Source organism: Salmo salar, unplaced genomic scaffold, assembly GCF_965601325.2.
Source record: "Salmo salar unplaced genomic scaffold, fSalSal1 ptg000206l, whole genome shotgun sequence".
Classification (NCBI taxonomy): Eukaryota; Metazoa; Chordata; class Actinopteri; order Salmoniformes; family Salmonidae; genus Salmo; species Salmo salar.
Window position 1 is genome coordinate 137574 of NW_027675329.1, and position 14250 is coordinate 151823.

Genomic DNA, 14250 nt, shown 5'->3' on the forward strand with positions numbered 1-14250 from the left:
CATTATTTCATTTATTCCATGTTAAGGGCTCTAACCAAGGAACAAGACTATTTGTCTCCCTCTTGCTGTTGCATGCAGTTCCTCTCTCTCTTCCTCCCTCCCTCTAACCCCTCCCTCCCTCTAACCCCTCCCTCCCTCTAACCCCACCCCTCTGGCAGAACCAGGAAGTCCCTCCCCCTCCCACAAACTCTCTTCTGAGGAAACGAAACTGATCTGAGTCTCTGTGTCGTCTGTCTGTGTGAGAGTGAACAACCGTCCAAATGGCTCAACAGGGAGTTCTGCTGGACCAGGACCAGTTCTGTTGTTCTGTCTGTCTGGATCTACTGAAGGAACCAGTCACCATCCCCTGTGGACACAGTTACTGTAGGAGCTGTATTGAGGGCTGCTGGGATCAGGATGTTCTGAAAGGGGTCTATAGCTGTCCTCAGTGCAGACAGACCTTCAGTCCGAGGCCTACGCTGAGTAAAAATAACATGTTGGCTGAGCTGGTGGAGAAACTGAAGAAGACAGGACTCCAGGCTGCTCCCCCTCCTGCTCTGTGCTATGCTGGACCTAGAGATGTGGCGTGTGATTTCTGCACTGGGACCAGAAAGCAGAAAGCCCTCATGTCCTGTCTGGTGTGTCTGGCCTCTTACTGTGACACTCACCTCCAATCTCACTACGAATCTCCTGCTTTGAAGAAGCACAAGCTGGTCAAAGCCACCGCACAACTACAGGAGAAGATCTGCTCTCATCATGACAAACTGCTGGAGGTTTACTGTCGTACCGATCAGCAGTGTATCTGTCTGATGTGTACAATGGATGAACATAAAGGCCATGATACAGTGTCAGCTGCAGCAGAGAGGACTGAGAAACAGGTAAGACCAGAACAACTTGTTGGTGACTGTCTGATAAACAAAGAATTAAAGATACAGTAGGAACTAAGGCTGTTTGAATATGAGATCATTCAAATGAAATGAATCCTCAGCAGAACAAATATGAACACAAACCTTGAGTATATTGATATGTCAACCCAGATTCTCCAGATGTATCACCATTTTATAATGTCAAACACTATTATCATTCTGAATGGGCTTTTATGAGTCCAAAGTTCAGTCTCAACCTGTTGATACATGTAGTCCTACCATAAAAACTATAATCATTCACATAGCAACAAATAAATATCATTTAGTAAATGGACCATCCATTTTTTAGACCTTCCTCTCTATGGGCCCTATGTCACATTACTATACTATTGATCTACTGGACTAATAAAGCTTGATAGCTCATTGAAGAGTGATTCTCCACAGAGGCAGCTGGGGATGAGTCAGCAGAAGGTCCAGCAGAGATTCCAGGAGAGAGAGAAGGAGCTGAAGGAGCTCCAACAGGCTGTGAAGTCTCTCAAGGTGAGTATTGTTGACCAGAGGAGACACACCATTTCACCTGTCTCCTCCAGTCAGAGAGAGAGAGAGAGAGAGAGGTAGAGGGGCCCCTATCCAATCCCACTGACCCCACTGTTGGGAACAGGTTGTCACTGCTGAGGCAGTGAAGAAAGTAGAGGAGGATGGGTCAAGGCTGAGGGATCCTGAGAGGATCCCTGTGAGTAGTAGATCTGTGACAGCACAGAGGGATGGGCCAACCAGTGATATATGCTTCAGTAAGGTTGGCTTCTTAGTGTTCATAGCAAATGGTTATCAACTGTACCGCAGAAATGGAATGTAAATCACAGAAAAAAAATGTGTTTTGGTGGCAGCTGCAGAGAAGTATTTGGTCATACTAGATTTGACTTCAGAAGAGTTCCAGGGTGTGTTGAGTGGTGGTGTCCCGTCCTCCCAGGCCGTTGGCCTGGTGCAGGAGCAGATAGGGTCAAAGTAGTGGAATGGGGTAGTGGGTTTTAATGAGTGTAGGGTTAGTTGGCCTGGTCGCAGGAGCAGATAGGGTCAAAGTAGTGGAATGGGGTAGTGGGTTTTAATGAGTGTAGGGTTAGTTGGCCTGGTGCAGGAGCAGATAGGGTCAAAGTAGTGGAATGGGGTAGTGGGTTTTAATGAGTGTAGGGTTAGTTGGCCTGGTGCAGGAGCAGATAGGGTCAAAGTAGTGGAATGGGGTAGTGGGTTTATAATGAGTGTAGGGTTAGTTGGCCTGGTGCAGGAGCAGATAGGGTCAAAGTAGTGGAATGGGGGTAGTGGGTTTTAATGAGTGTAGGGTTAGTTGGCCTGGTGCAGGAGCAGATAGGGTCAAAGTAGTGGAATGGGGTAGTGGGTTTTAATGAGTGTAGGGTTAGTTGGCCTGGTGCAGGAGCGATAGGGTCAAAGTAGTGGAATGGGGTAGTGGGTTTTAATGAGTGTAGGGTTAGTTGGCCTGGTGCAGGAGCAGATAGGGTCAAAGTAGTGGAATGGGGGTAGTGGGTTTTAATGAGTGTAGGGTTAGTTGGCATGGTGCAGGAGCAGATAGGGTCAAAGTAGTGGAATGGGGTAGTGGGTTTTAATGAGTGTAGGGTTAGTTGGCATGGTGCAGGAGCAGATAGGGTCAAAGTAGTGGAATGGGGTAGTGGGTTTTAATGAGTGTAGGGTTAGTTGGCCTGGTGCAGGAGCAGATAGGGTCAAAGTAGTGGAATGGGGTAGTGGGTTTTTAATGAGTGTAGGGTTAGTTGGCCTGGTGCAGGAGCAGATAGGGTCAAAGTAGTGGAATGGGGGTAGTGGGTTTTAATGAGTGTAGGGTTAGTTGGCCTGGTGCAGGAGCAGATAGGGTCAAAGTAGTGGAATGGGGGTAGTGGGTTTTAATGAGTGTAGGGTTAGTTGGCCTGGTGCAGGAGCAGATAGGGTCAAAGTAGTGGAATGGGGTAGTGGGTTTAATGAGTGTAGGGTTAGTTAGAAGGGTGTTTTTTAGTGTTATCATAATTTCCCCTTTTCCCATTTTGTATCCCATAATATCATGGATTTATATTATAGTCCAGTTGAGGCAGGTGAGATGCCTTTGGATATACGACATAATAAATTGTCATTAGCTTATTGGGTTGAAAGGCTGTGAGGTTGAGCATCCCACTGCTACTGTTCTAGATGACTGTTGGGAATATACTAGTAGACAAGGCAGTGGTTTTGGTTGGACAGTTGGGAAAGCTTGCTGATGAGAGTAGTTTCAGGGAGTTGGAGGTTGGCCCTTTTCTGTGGTGATAGGGGATGTTCCTCCATGGTTACTCCCAGATCCTGTTGTTGATCTAACCTTGGTAGACAAAAGGAAAGATTGGGTCAGAAGTCAGTGATAAAGGGAAACTGGTTGACAATTACATTGGTAGAAGTTGTTATGCTTTTTTACCTCTTTTCACAGATGGATCCAAGGGCCCAGATAGTGGGCCCACAGGAGCAGGTGTTTACCTTCCTGAATGTGATGTGCAGATATGTAGAAGACTAACAGATGAACTGTCAGTGTACTCAGTTGAACTGTTGGTGATAATAGTTGTCCTCCAGTGGGTGGAGGACGTACAGCCTGTTAGAATTATAGTATCCTCAGATTCTCTGTCTGTATTGAATAGTTTATCATCTGGTAAATCTATTAGGAGTGACCTACTATTGGAGGTATTAATGTTATTATGGAGAATTGAGAGAATGGGTCTAGTAGTGAGATTCTGCTGGGTCCCAGCACATTCAGGTGTGGAATGGAATGAAATTGTAGACTAGTTAGCTAAAATAACTTTAAAACAAGATATAATATATATTAATGTTCCACTGGGTAGAGGTGAGGACAAATGTGAGATCAGGGCCATTTTGATAGATGTGTGGCAGAAGAGATGGGACTCTGAGCACAAGGGACGGCATTTATATGCCCTCCAAAGAAAGGTCGGTGGGACCAAGGTTCAAAGGTCAGATTAGGAAGGAAGAGGTGGTGTTTACTCGATTGTGTTTAGGACATTGTACATTGAACTGGTCCTTCCATCTGGTTGGCAGCATGTGAATGGTTTGTGTCTGGAGGGTATTGTCAATGAAACGGTGGAGCATGTGTTGTTATATTGTTGTAAGGATGTTGAAGAGAGGGAAAGATTGAAGTGTAGGGTCATTGAGGTTGGACTGGGTATGATGGGGGTTTGGAAGGGATTTGGGGGATGGGGGAGGGTCTATTAGAAGTTAGTAGGGATCTTTTTTATTTTCTCAGAAGTACTGAGTTAGGTAGGAGGATTTAGAAATGGTGTAAACCGTGATTGAACACACTCCAGCACAGTAGGTGGCGCCACGCTCCTTTAACGTTGGTTTGAGGACCGCCATTATACCATAGAAGAAGAAGAAGTTGGTAACGTGAGGTTTTGTCGTTCGTAAAGAGTGCAGCTATTCTTTTGCCTATTTTCCAAATGTATTTTGTCATGGTGGGAGGGTTTGTTTATCGGTTTCCGCTGTTTATCGGTTAGAGTTGAGGAGGGAGTAGGGTAGTTTGATGTCCTCAACCGAGTGGAGAAGAAACGCTGTCTCTTCAGGTGCGTTGTGGAGAATGGTGTGGAGGAATTATTGATCCTGGTCGGTGAACAGGTGTGAGAGGAACATATACACTCTGTATCCAGAATGAACAAGGCGGTGGTTGTGGTAATGTAAAAGGTGAGTCTTGTTACCCGGCTAGTTACCAGTATGATTTATGTGAGGGGTTGTGTTGGTGCTGATTTCGACAAGAGTAGTGGTGTCTAATCTGCCTCCGTTTATTACCACTGAACAGATCCGTAAAGAGTTGGTTCGTTTTGCTAAATGTGGAAGTGTTTTTCTGAACGAAATTCAAGGTTAAACAGGGGAGGGGTGGTACACAGGGTTTGTTAGCACAGAGGAGCCCAGTGATATAATATTATATATATATAATATTACTATATGTCCCAGCTGTTTGCTGTGGTTTTGAAGTAATTCTCTTCCAGCCCGCGTTAACCTTGTAGGTTTACCTCAGGTAACTTATTATTAACTATCCTTGTAGGTTTACCTCAGGTAACTTATTATTAACTAAACTTGTAGGTTTACCTCAGGTAACTTATTATTAACTAAACCTGTAGGTTTACCTCTGGTAACTTATTATTAACTATCCTTGTAGGTTTACCTCAGGTAACTTATTATTAACTAGGTTACAGCTACTTGGTGAGGAAGCTCACTGTTCACCTGGTTATAGATTGTAGTGACCTACAGGGATGGTTGGCGCAAAACCATCAAACGTTAAACATGTTCTGGTCATGGTTAACTGTATATATATTTTTTTTTTATATATTAAAAGGTGTAAATTCTCAACAAATCGCATGTCCCTGTTCTCTTTTTCAAGATGTGACCGATTTAAACAGTCAGAAGAAAGAATAAAAAGAAATAACCTTTTTTTATTTGTTTCTAAATGGCTGCTGGGTAATATGATAATCGTTGAAATCTGTTGGTTCGTAGACATCAAATAGAGAGAATGCTGCGCAGGTTCACTGAGTTGTAAACCTAATGGATAGGTGGAGATCATTGATTTGTAGCTCTGACTCAGTTGCTACCTCAGATTATGAGCCTATCAAGTGTGGTGAATGAGGTATGTAGTTCCCACAGAAGACCACAGGGAGGAGCAAGAGAGATATAAACCCATACAGTTTATCTCTTTAAATACCCTGAACCTAACAATCAATCTAATGTATTTATGAAGACCTTTTTACATCAGCAGATGTCACAAAGTGCTGTACAGAAACTCTAACCCTACGTATAACCTGTTTTATCCTGAACCCTAATTCTAGGGTAGGGTAGCCTAGAACCCCTTTAGAAACTATTATAGTAATAATATTATGTTAGTAAATACCATTATAGTACTAAATAGGTTCTATTGTTATTTTTTAAATAAAACCTATGTATAGTACTTAGCATTTAACTGTTTTTTTGTTATTTTATTATATTTATTATTTAGAGGAGTCTGTCTAAATAATGAAAAGTTAAGTTATTGCTACACTTTTTAATGAAACCTTTATTTAACCAGGTAGACTAGTTGAGAACAAGTCCTTTATTTAACCAGGTAGGCCAGTTGAGAACAAGTCCTTTATTTAACCAGGTGGGCCAGTTGAGAACAAGTCCTTTATTTAACCAGGTGGGCCAGTTGAGAACAAGTCCTTTATTTAACCAGGTAGGCTAGTTGAGAACAAGTCCTTTATTTAACCAGGTGGGCCAGTTGATAACAAGTTCTCATTTACAACTGCGACCTGGCCAAGATAAAGCAAAGCAGTGGGACAAAAACAACAGAGTTACACATGGAATAAACAAACGTACAGTCAATAACACAATAGAAAAGTCTATATACAGATGTGCAAATGAGGTAAGATAAAGGAGGTAAGTTAATAAATAGGCCGTGGTGGAGAAATAATTACAATTTAGCAATTAAACACTGGAGTGATAGATGTGCAGAAGATGAATTTGCAAGTAGAGATACTAGTATTAACTAACTGCTATCTCTCTGTCCCTCTCTCTCTCTGTCCCTCTCTCTCTCTCTCTGTCCCTCTCTCTCTCTCTCTGTCCCTCTCTCTCTCTCTGTCCCTCTCTCTCTCTCTCTGTCCCTCTCTCTGTCTCTCTCTCTCTCTGTCTCTCTCTCTCTCTGTCTCTCTCTCTCTGTCTCTCTGTCACTCTGTCTCTCTGTCTCTCTCTCTCTCTCTCTCTCTCTCTCTCTCTCTCTCTCTCTGTCCCTCTCTTCTCTCTCTCTCTGTCCCTCTCTTCTCTTTCTCTCTGTCCCTCTCTGTCTCTCTCTCTGTCCCTCTCTTCTCTCTCTCTCTGTCCCTCTCTTCTCTTTCTCTCTGTCCCTCTCTCTCTCTCTCTCTGTCCCTCTCTTCTCTCTCTCTCTGTCCCTCTCTTCTCTTTCTCTCTGTCCCTCTCTCTCCCTCTCTCTCTCTCTCTGTCCCTCTCTCTCTCTCTCTCTCTGTCCCTCTCTCTCTCTCTCTCTCTCTCTGTCCCTCTCTCTCTCTCTGTGTCCCTCTCTGTCCCTCTCTCTCTCTGTCCCTCTCTGTCCCTCCTCTCTCTCTGTCTCTCTCTGTCCCTCTCTCTCTCTCTCTGTCCCTCTGTCCCTCTCTCTCTCTGTCCCTCTCTGTCTCTCTCTCTCTCTGTCTCTGTCTCTCTGTCTCTCTGTCTCTCTGTCTCTCTCTCTCTCTCTCTCTCTCTCTCTCTCTCTCTCTCTCTCTCTCTCTCTGTCTCTCTCTCTCTGTCTCTCTCTCTCTCTCTCTCTCTCTCTCTCTCTGTCTCTCTCTCTCTCTCTCTCTCTCTCTCTCTCTCTCTCTCTCTCTTAACAGCGCTCTGCACAGGCAGCAGTGGAGGACAGTGATCAGATCTTTACTGAGCTGATCCGCTCCATTGAGAGAAGGAGCTCTGAGGTGAAGGAGCTGATCAGAGCCCAAGAGAAGGATCAAGTGAGTGAAGCTGAAGGAGTCCTGGAGCAACTGAAGCAGGAGATAGCTGAGCTGAGGAAGAGAAGCACTGAGCTGGAGCAGCTCTCACACACAGAGGATCACATCCATTTCCTCCAGGTAACTAAACTGTCTTGTTACATGTGATATGAAATTAACTTCATGTCAAACTATTCATCTTATGTTGTCCTGTCTGTTCCCCTCTCTCTCTCTCTCTCTCTCTCTCTCTCTGTCCCTCTCTCTCTCTCTCTGTCCCCTCTCTCTCTCTCTCTCTCTCTCTGTCCCTCTCTCTCTCTCTCTCTCTCTGTCTCTCTCTCTGTCCCTCTCTCTCTCTCTCTCTCTCTCTCTCTGTCCCCCTCTCTCTCTGTCCCTCTGTCTCTCTGTCCCTCTGTCTCTCTCTCTCTCTCTCTCTCTGTCCCCCTCTCTGTCCCTCCTCTCTGTCCCTCCTCTATCTCTCTCTCTCTGTCCCTCCTCTCTCTCTCTCTGTCCCTCCTCTCTCTCTCTCTGTCCCTCCTCTCTCTCTCTGTCCCTCTGTTCCTCTGTCTCTCTCTCTGTCTCTCTCTCTGTCTGTCTCTGTCTCTCTCTCTCTCTCTCTCTCTCTCTGTCCCCCTCTCTGTCCCTCCTCTCTGTCCCTCCTCTCTCTCTCTCTGTCCCTCTCTCTCTTTCCCTCTGTCTCTCTGTGTCCCGCTTTCTGTGTCCCCCTGTCCCTCTGTCTGTGTCCCCCTGTCCCTCTCTCTGTGTCCCTCTCTCTGTCTGGCCCTCTGTGTCCCTCTGTGCCTCTCTGTTCCTCTGTCTCTCTCTCTCTCTCTCTCTCTCTCTGTCTGTCCCTCTCTCTCTCTGTCTCTCTCTCTCTGTCGCTCTCTCTCCAGAGTTATCAGTCTCTCTCCAGTATCAGTGTATCTTCAGACTTACCCAGCATCGTTGTCCGTCCTCTTCAGTACTTTGGAGATGTGAGTAAGACTGTGTCTGAACTGAGAGAGAAACTAGAAGACTTCCTTAAAGGAGAATGGACCAAGATCTCCACTACAGGTGTGTTGAAAACAATCAGAACATCAACTTTAGACCATTGAAAGTTCCCTACTAGTCATATACATGTGGAATATGGTATGATGATAACATTCCCTCTCTCTGTCAATGTGTTTGTGTGTCTGTAGTGAATATAGTGGAGGTTGTTCTGCCTCCAGAGCCCAAGACCAGAGAACAGTTGTTACAATGTGAGTCTCTTTATTGTGAAGTAACTAACAGTCTCTTTTTACTGCCACTCCTAACAATCCCTCTAGAAATATATAGCAATAGTAGATCTAATCAAAGACTGGGTATCTATCTGACTCCTCATATTTCTCTGATTTGATCTCTGCTGTGCTCTAATCAAAGACAGGGTAGATACAGTATCTGACTTAACTTATTGTTCTGACTCCCCTCATTGGTCTCTGCTCTTCTCCCAGATTCCTGTCAGCTCACACTGGACCCAAACACAGCACACAGACGCCTCTCTCTGTCTGAAGGGAACAGAAAGGTGACCTATACAGACCAAGTCCAACCATATCCTGACCATCCAGACAGATTCACCAACTACTGTCAGGTTCTGTGTAGAGAGGGTCTGTCTGGACGCTGTTACTGGGAGGTGGAGTGGAGTGGTAATGTTGTTACAGCAGTCTCACATAAAGACATCAGCAGAACAGAGACAGATAATATATTTGGATACAATAACAAGTCCTGGAGTTTACAGTGCTCTAGAGGTGGTTATTATTTCATACACAATAATGTTGAGACTAAAGTATCAGGCCCTCAGTCCTCCAGAGTAGGAGTGTACCTGGATCACAAGGCAGGTACTCTGTCCTTCTACAGGGTCTCTGACACAATGACCCTCCTCCACAGAGTCCAGACCACATTCACTCAGCCCCTCTATCCTGGGTTTAATATCTATTATAGTACTGCTGAGCTGGTTAAACTGTAGTAGGGTCCACATAGATACTAGTCATGCTGGTGTAGTCTATAGCTGAGCTGGTTAAACTGTAGTAGGGTCCACATAGATACTAGTCATGCTGGTGTAGTCTATAGCTGAGCTGGTTAAACTGTAGTAGGGTCCACATAGATACTAGTCATGCTGGTGTAGTCTATAGCTGAGCTGGTTAAACTGTAGTAGGGTCCACATAGATACTAGTCATGCTGGTGTAGTCTATAGCTGAGCTGGTTAAACTGTAGTAGGGTCCATTTCCATGAATCATGATGTGTGGTGTTGATGTATATTGGTTGTCATTCAGAACCATTGATATGTTTTCTCAGTTGGTTCTCTGTCTCTATGTAATTCTCCTCAGTATCATTGATCAGCTCGGCCCTAATTGATGTTTCTCTGTCACCTGGAGCTGCATGGAAAATGGTCCAGGAACAAAAGGACAATTCAGGACTAGTCAGTCCACTACAAGCTGGAATCACTTACTTTCTACTAAAGTATATGGACTGGTTTCCCAGACAGAGATTAATCCTAGTCCTGGACTAAAAAGCATGTTCAATGTAGATGTCCAGGAAACCGGCCCTAAATGTGTCATCTTTCATCCTCCCATACTGCTCAGTCCAGCAACATTAAACCTGTCCAGCAGGTGGTGCTATTGACCAAACAATAAAACCAGCAGATATCTGGACTTGCCACTCAGTATATCAGTAATGTTCAGAATAGTACTTTAATATCATTGGAGATTGATGGTCTTTTTAATCCACTATCCAGAGTCAGGAACAGATGAAGTTAGGTCTGCTACTGTTCAGTGATTTAAATATGATTTATGGTGATGGGAAATAAAAAAATCCAACACTAAACTTCATCTAGTAATAGTTTTCCTTTGTTATTTATTCCAAGGTGAGTCTTTAACTTGTAAATGGATTGTGTGGAGGTGAGCTAGTGGTGTGGCTGATAGAATAGAATGAAAAGGGAGGAAGAGGAAGAGGGGAGGAGTGAAGGGCTGTTAAAGAAACCAGATGAGGAAGAGAAAGATATTCAGGGGAATTACTGGTCTCTGTTCCAAATGGTTCCCTATTCCCTACGTAGTGCACTACGGTGCTTCTGACCAGGTCTAAAGTAGTGTTCTACGTAGGGAATAGGGTGTAGATTTATTAGAATATCATGCTTTAGTGTTTGTCACAAAACAATATTAGATCTCCACCCACCCACACATTGTTATGTTGTCAAGTTGTTCCTCTGTGTTCCTGATTGAAAATCCATTAACAATGAATCACAAACTAATGATATTCCAGTTGTGTTTAGACATCTTCATGTCTGACGTCCCCCAGTTCTGTTCAGACCCGTTGAACTGGGTCACATTGTAAATTGTACAATGTGTACAAGGGTACATATGAAGTTGTACTCTTGGCTGTAGTAGATGCCCTCTACTGTTTCCGTGTTGTCGATGTTGGTGCTTATGGGAAGTGATGGCGGGACCCTCCGGGACTCTGCCTTTGGCCAGGCACTTCAGGATGGCACCCTGGAGATTCCACCACCTGCATCACTCCCTGGGGCTGAAGACCTGGGACCTGTTCCTCACGTCGTCGTCGGCGACGAGGCCTTCCCTTTAAGACCCAACCTCATGAGGCCCTACGCTGGACGCCAGCTGCCATTGCCAAAGCCTGTAAGGATCTTTAACAAACGACTGTCCAGGGCAAGGTTAGTTGTTGAATGCGCCTTTGGGATTCTGGCAGCCCGGTGGAGAATGTATCGGAGAGTGCTTGGTCTCAGCCCCTCAAATGTCGATGCCTGCGTGAAGGCCACGTGTTCTCCACAACTACCTGCGGAGGTCATTCCAGGAGCCGCTCCGGATGGAGATGGGCACGCCAAATGGTCACCTACCTGATGTCACCAGGGCAGGTGCCAACAACGCCCCCAGACAGGCACTCCAGGTGAGGGAGAAGCTGACCACCTACTTCTCATCGCCAGCAGGTGAAGTTCCATGGCAGTTTGCCGTGGAGTGAAACAGCTCTTTGAAGAGTCCAATAACACAAAGGTTATTTTAAGAACCATCCACCGTTGTCCATAAAATATCATTTTTTCCCCCAGATGACTTTATGTATCATTGTCTCTCTTCATTTGGAAGCTATATTTAAGTGACATTTGGGAGTAAAGACCACACCTTAAAACCCCTTCCCTCTCTCATTAACGTCAGTATTATACACACCTGGCATGGTACATCAGGTGAGCAGGACCACACCTTAACCCCTTCCCTCTCTCATTAACGTCAGTATTATACACACCTGGCATGGTACATCAGGTGAGCAGGACCACACCTTAACCCCTTCCCTCTCTCATTAACGTCAGTATTATACACACCTGGCATGGTACATCAGGTGAGCAGGACCACACCTTAACCCCTTCCCTCTCTCATTAACGTCAGTATTATACACACCTGGCATGGTACATCAGGTGAGCAGGACCACACCTTAACCCCTTCCCTCTCTCATTAACGTCAGTATTATACACACCTGGCATGGTACATCAGGTGAGCAGGACCACACCTTAACCCCTTCCCTCTCTCATTAACGTCAGTATTATACACACCTGGCATGGTACATCAGGTGAGCAGGACCACACCTTAACCCCTTCCCTCTCTCATTAACGTCAGTATTATACACACCTGGCATGGTACATCAGGTGAGCAGGACCACACCTTAACCCCTTCCCTCTCTCATTAACGTCAGTATTATACACACCTGGCATGGTACATCAGGTGAGCAGGACCACACCTTAAAACCCCTTCCCTCTCTCATTAACGTCAGTATTATACACACCTGGCATGGTACATCAGGTGAGCAGGACCACACCTTAACCCCTTCCCTCTCTCATTAACGTCAGTATTATACACACCTGGCATGGTACATCAGGTGAGCAGGACCACACCTTAACCCCTTCCCTCTCTCATTAACGTCAGTATTATACACACCTGGCATGGTACATCAGGTGAGCAGGACCACACCTTAACCCTTCCCTCTCTCATTAACGTCAGTATTATACACACCTGGCATGGTACATCAGGTGAGCAGGACCACACCTTAAAACCCCTTCCCTCTCTCATTAACGTCAGTATTATACACACCTGGCATGGTACATCAGGTGAGCAGGACCACACCTTAACCCTTCCCTCTCTCATTAACGTCAGTATTATACACACCTGGCGAGCAGGACCACACCTTAACCCCTTCCCTCTCTCATTAACGTCAGTATTATACACACCTGGCATGGTACATCAGGTGAGCAGGACCACACCTTAACCCCTTCCCTCTCTCATTAACGTCAGTATTATACACACCTGGCATGGTACATCAGGTGAGCAGGACCACACCTTAACCCCTTCCCTCTCTCATTAACGTCAGTATTATACACACCTGGCATGGTACATCAGGTGAGCAGGACCACACCTTAAAACCCCTTCCCTCTCTCATTAACGTCAGTATTATACACACCTGGCATGGTACATCAGGTGAGCAGGACCACACCTTAAAACCCCTTCCCTCTCTCATTAACGTCAGTATTATACACACCTGGCATGGTACATCAGGTGAGCAGGACCACACCTTAACCCCTTCCCTCTCTCATTAACGTCAGTATTATACACACCTGGCATGGTACATCAGGTGAGCAGGAGCACTAATTAAGGTTATAGGACATACAGTTAGTATGATAACTAAGGGAAAGGGTAACCTAGGGTCCATACAAATAGTACAGTTTAACACCATGTTCACTGGCCTGACAAAATACAGATGGGAAAAGAATGAATTAGGAAGAGAATGTTTTTACTTTCATCTTGTCTTAGATCTGCGAAGGTGTAGGGAAGAAATGAGCAGATTAAGTCTAAATGAGATATTAATAAACAACTGACTATAAAAACATAATTTAATAAGTATTCAAGTACAGGAAAGAACATGACCGGTAAGTGTAAAAAATGTTTTAAAAAAATACAACTATTGAAAGAGGTGTGTGTGTGTGTAAACATTTCAAAAAGAGCATCTGTGAATTCTTCAGTGTATGAGTTTCAATTCTGTCAATTCAGAAATCTATGTAACACTAATAATGAATGCTATCCCGAGACTTTATAAACTAATGACTATGAATTGACTGAATTTAAACGGAACGGACGTGTGTGAAAAGAAAGGTACAATGAGGGAGGTGAAGAACAACAACCAGACAACTCCTCTCCTCTTCCTGTCCTTCCTGTGAGCTGCTCGGCTAAATGGACTCCATCTCTGGAAGGGAACAACAACCAGACAACTCCTCTCCTCTTCCTGTCCTTCCTGTGAGCTGCTCGGCTAAATGGACTCCATCTCTGGAAGGGAAGAACAACCAGACAACTCCTCTCCTCTTCCTGTCCTTCCTGTGAGCTGCTCGGCTAAATGGACTCCATCTCTGGAAGGGAACAACAACCAGACAACTCCTCTCCTCTTCCTGTCCTTCCTGTGAGCTGCTCGGCTAAATGGACTCCATCTCTGGAAGGGAACAACAACCAGACAACTCCTCTCCTCTTCCTGTCCTTCCTGTGAGCTGCTCGGCTAAATGGACTCCATCTCTGGAAGGGAAGAGAAAACAACACATACAAGCTTAACATAAAAGAAAACCATAAAAGGTGAGATTTATGTTAATTAAATACTGCTTGTATAGTGTAGTTAGAGGCATAAATATTGGAACAGTGCAGTAAAGTTGGTAATACTTGCTGTTTACTCATGGAATTTGTATTTCAGAGATACAGATGAATATGACAGGAAAATATTTAGACAGTAAACTGTTGTTTTGGGATATTTTCTAACCTAGAAACAACAGCTGTACATTTGCCTCATATTAATACTTTGATCTGAAATACCAATTAGCCTACATGAGTATACTGTAAAGAATGACCTACTTCACTGTGGCAACACTTATGACACTACCTGTG

General features: G+C 44.7%; 1 protein-coding gene across 2 annotated transcripts; it reads left to right on the forward strand.

Moving 5' to 3' along the window:
• The first annotated feature begins 213 nt into the window (after positions 1 to 213).
• LOC145867105 (tripartite motif-containing protein 16) lies at positions 214 to 10156 on the forward strand. Of its 2 annotated transcripts, XM_082971149.1 has the most exons (7): positions 214 to 857; positions 1290 to 1385; positions 7229 to 7462; positions 8212 to 8371; positions 8497 to 8556; positions 8788 to 8858; positions 9661 to 10156. In XM_082971149.1, the coding sequence occupies exons 1-7, from the start codon at positions 261 to 263 to the stop codon at positions 9667 to 9669; spliced, it is 1227 nt and encodes a 408-aa protein (XP_082827275.1). In that variant the 5' UTR covers positions 214 to 260; the 3' UTR covers positions 9670 to 10156. The 2 variants fall into 2 exon arrangements, with proteins under 2 accessions (XP_082827275.1, XP_082827274.1); XM_082971148.1 differs by having other exon boundaries at positions 8788 to 10156.
• Positions 10157 to 14250: the final 4094 nt, after the last annotated feature.